At 38.8% G+C, this 4,485-nt stretch overlaps 1 protein-coding gene across 1 annotated transcript; it reads right to left on the bottom strand.

Annotated features, from left to right (window-relative positions):
- Positions 1-596: 596 nt before the first annotated feature.
- CHMP2B (Charged multivesicular body protein 2b) lies at positions 597-3,019 on the bottom strand (the record flags this gene model as incomplete). The annotated part of the gene is given in 3 exon segments (XM_072306058.1): positions 597-713; positions 1,630-1,721; positions 2,613-3,019. Coding segments are annotated over 3 exon segments (261 nt in total), but the record flags the coding sequence as incomplete, so codon positions are not given.
- Positions 3,020-4,485: the final 1,466 nt, after the last annotated feature.

The following is a 4,485-nucleotide window of genomic DNA, read 5'->3' as shown; positions in this document are numbered from 1 at the left end:
ATCGTAGATCAATGTGTGTTTGATGGAGGTGGTAAATTAATGGGTGTTTTAAGTTCCACGTATTAAATGGGGATTCGATGGGTGGAAAATGTGTGGAGAATGTAAAATTTGGTCGTAAATAAAGGAGGCGCGGCGCCCGGGATATCGAAACGCGGACCGCTGATACACCGGGCAATAGCGCGCATACCGCAGAGCCACCGCCGACTGATAAGAAGGCTGATTGCTATACTACGTATATACGCTCGATGCGCTTCAAAGCAAGACTTTTCCGGATATTTTATTTTGGGGGTTTCTAGGGGGCGTTGGGAAAAAAACAAAAAGAAACTGGGTCAAATAAATTCAAATTACCATAGAGCGTTCGTCATGAATTTTTTCAGACCCGACCGGAGGCGGCTAGGCGGCAGCTTGGGAAGTTCCCCTTTTTAGTAAAAAAATTAGACACCAGCAACATCACGTTTTGGCTTCACAATATAATAATACTATGTATTTCCTACTTTACTCATACTTTTCAATTCCGATTTTTTAAAATTTAGAACCTCCTTTTCTAAATAATGGGATATTGTAGGACAGAATATCAGATGTGAAATTGTCCTTACCTTTGTATTTGCAGCATAGGATCTTGTTTTCTGCTTCCTCAAAGCAACCAGTTGTTTGGCTAAAATTGTGCACGCATCTTTGTCATTTTCTTTGGCAGCTTTTTTTATTTCTGCTTCCTATTAAGAAAAGCAAGATTAAAAATTGATGCAGAGGTAAAGCATAAAATCAAGAATATAAAAATTATATACATAAAAATATGGCTGAGTGTTTCCAAAAGTGCATTGTTGATGTATAATAGATTTTCAAAACCAAGGACAATTTAATAGTCCATTTTCAACCTGTTGGTAGCTTCTTGGATGGGAGTGGCAAGGCATTTTTGAAAGATTGCATTGCAATTATCTGATCTAAAATTTTGTGGAAAAATCAATTGGTTCATGGAGAAGTTTAAAGAATCATCTCGAAGGCAAATTAGGAATTTAGAAAAAAGCTAATCAAAATCCAACCAATTAAAGGCAACAGTCAAAATGGTGTACTCAGCAAGGCAACGTTGGCGAGGCTAGGCTCAGTCAATCAGCAAACACTATTTTTCATGTCTCGTTACATTATCAGCGCCAATCAACAATATTGTTACAAATGGGACCATTTTCATTAGACTTGTTTTGCCTCCATGACATGCTTCTCTGAATGGTTAAAGCTAAAGTGCCACCAAACAGCAAATCTCTATGAGGGAAATTATGCTCGAATGGACGTTTTACCTCAAGTTTACACACTTTAGCCCTCATTGACTAAGTCACTATCTGTGCCCATGTTTTCACGATAAATAAAATCAATCAAATTGTCAATCAAAATCGATTGTGATAATTTTAAAATTAATGAAAGAAATTACGGAAATTTTAGAAAAAATTTCTGTTACTTTTCATTAAACAAAAATAAAAAATTAGCAAAGGCTAATGAGTCACAACCAGTGATACGAATGTTTTTACTTCAGCATTGACATGAATTTCCTCCTATTTGTCTTACTCTCAACATTTATCAATTTTTTTAAAGTCTAAATTGTTCATCTCTACCAAATTACATCAGGTCCCTCCTCACCAGTTTTTTTTCCTCTCGTTCCAAAACTCTGCGATCTTTCTCTATTTCTCGGCCAGCTTTCCGTACAGCCTTATCATTCTCGCGGGTTAAATCTAGAAAACACAGGAGTTTCAAAAATTAAAGAAAACAGTAAAAACAAATATAAGAGTATTAATAACAATGGCAAGACTGGAAAGAATGTCGCCTTCATAGATGTGTGCTATGGTTAGGGTAATAACAATCTATCATCATGAAAATGATGAAAGTTTACCTACTAAAAGATATTTTCCATTATAATACATATTCTAATGCAAAAGTGGGCGCATCAGCTCAGTTTGAAAATTTCGATTAATCTTAATTGCATTTACAGTTTCTACTCTTTGGATTGTCAAGAAATCAGAGGACCGTTCTTTTCCTAGGTTCTCTTTCATGATTTTATACATAGGTTGTCTTAAGAGCAATAGGTCTGACTGATGCTTTCATTTCAATACTAATAATACCAGGATTGCTCTGCCTTTCTCCTAAAAATTTAGGAGCCACCTTGAGCGGAAAGCACAATTTTTTGGGAGCTATCTATAATTACCTTGGAGCCCAATTGACTTTTTTCACATGTACCACGTGCTACCGCTACTTAACGACTGCAAGTTAGAAAAAAATTTGACAAAATACATTGACTCTTAAGGCACCATAATGGTCCAACCCACCTAAACTAACTTCTCTGAGATTATCTTCTCTGAGAAAAGAAAATGCGGCAAAAACTTCAAGGCATGATGTCACTTTATTCTTCTTTAAAAAAATAACATAGAGACGGACATTTTCAGACATCGCAAACGAGATATGTGATTGCGAACTTACGCCGTTGACATACATGGTTTTCAAAGTGAACACTTCTACAACGTCTAATAGCCATTAGTTTGGCTCAGAATTGGCTCACTGGTTTCAAAATCTTCATGAATTTAATATAGGGTCAACTTTGCTGAAAAGTTCCGAGATAAGGGGCTTACCTTTAATAGTAGGAGGTTTACCAAATATTTGGTTACTTAACCATTCAGCCATGGTGTAATAAAGATGTATGAGGAATTGAATAGGCTTGAAAATATGTTCCTACAAGTATAGGTAGAGGACAAATATGAAAATAATTATTTGAAGATGAGGCTGGCTATGACTGAAATAAAACTAAAAAGATTAAGACAAACTACAAATAGCAGCTAGCTGAAAACACTAATGGAGGAGGGGGCAGACATAAAAGAAAACTGATTCCTGAGATAACAAGAAAGCACTGATCACTGACTAACTTTATAATATTTCCTTGTTGAGTTGATGACTCATAGGGAGGTAGGTACTTGTGGGAATTTGTTCATGTGAAATGATAAGAGACAGGGAATCCCTTTGTTTGTTTACGTTTTGAAGTAGATTGATGCTGAAAGTCCAACTGATGCAACGGTTTTTAACTGTAGAGCAATGTTGCCGAACTTCGCACTTTAAATGGCGCCTCGTTTAAATAATTCTGCTGCGTTCGTGGTCAGGGCCGGATTTGTACCTACTTGCCGGCCATGGGCCGCCTGTATTTTACCGGCCCCCTCTTATTCGTTTTGAAATATCAATAAAAACCATCAAGTGAACGTACCGGAGGGGAGGGGTGCATGAGACGCGTTTACTCGTGTTGGACACCTTTTTTTTTTTTAGAAAGCCCCGTTAACACTACTAGCAAAACTTCACGGAATTTTGGGCGAAAGTTAAGTTTCGTAAACCTACCTCTGTGCGGACAAGGCCCTCCATTTATGATAAATGAACGAAAAAATTATGAAAGAACAAACATAAATGTGGTTTTAAATGTTAACTTCCGCCGCCGCGCCGACCGCACCGTGCTGTTTGGCGCAATGCGTGAAGTATTCTTACAGTCTTGTAGGCGTTTTGCGTTTCACGCCGCGCGCCGACCGCTGCTGAACGCACTCTGTTTGACGCGATGTGTGAAGTATTCATGCAGTCTCGTAGGCGCTATGCGTTTCACGCTGACCGCAGTGACCACACTGTGATTGATGCAATGCGTGAGGTATTCATGCAGTCTTGTAGGCGCTAAAAAGCTCTCCTTTTGTACATACGTAATTCCGAGTAACTGTGCTTTTTCATCAAACTATCACTATTTGAATTTCCTCTCATTTCTTCTCCCCATTCCTCCTACATTCTCCTAATTTTTCATTCCTTCTTTATTTTTCTTCATTTTCCCTCCTTTTCATCTGTGTCTCCTCATTCTCTACCCTCATTTTTTTATATATTTGTTTTCATCTTTTTTTGTTCTATTGGTGATATGTGTCCTTACACTGATAGTTAGGTTACTATTTAATTGTAATGTGGAGAAAAACTTAAAAATATAACTATAGGTCAGTATGATGTGTCTCGAGATATGTCACCAACTCAAACAGAAAATACTACATCGCGCGCAATGATCCCTCATCATTTTTGTCAAAATTCGTTTATAAATTGCGTGAAAGACTAGACGAGCCGAAGTGTCGCGTCCTCGGTAATCGACTCAAAAAGCGCTCAGGAAGCCGGGTTTCTAAAATAAATCGTCTCCGATTTCCACGGAGGAACCTTTGATGAAAGCCGCTGGCATCTAGTGGTGAGGTGGGAGACATGAGCATCTCCGATTGAATTATTACTCAAAACTGATGCAGCTGTGAGTGGACCCAGACTGACCACTCCACCTCTTCGCTGCTGGGAGATCCTGACGAGTCTTCCGCTCGTGCAGTTCCACGGTTTTCAGTGCCGCGAACCGACGTGGATCCTCTTGGTATACATTCAGCTCGCGCAGTACACACCCCCCCCCCCCCCCCCCCTTACGTTCGCTCATCAGCAGGTGTATTTGCACCGATACTT

Source organism: Bemisia tabaci, chromosome 1 (assembly GCF_918797505.1).
Source record: "Bemisia tabaci chromosome 1, PGI_BMITA_v3".
In the NCBI taxonomy this organism is placed as follows: Eukaryota; Metazoa; Arthropoda; class Insecta; order Hemiptera; family Aleyrodidae; genus Bemisia; species Bemisia tabaci.
This window is presented reverse-complemented; position numbering and strand designations above follow the sequence as displayed.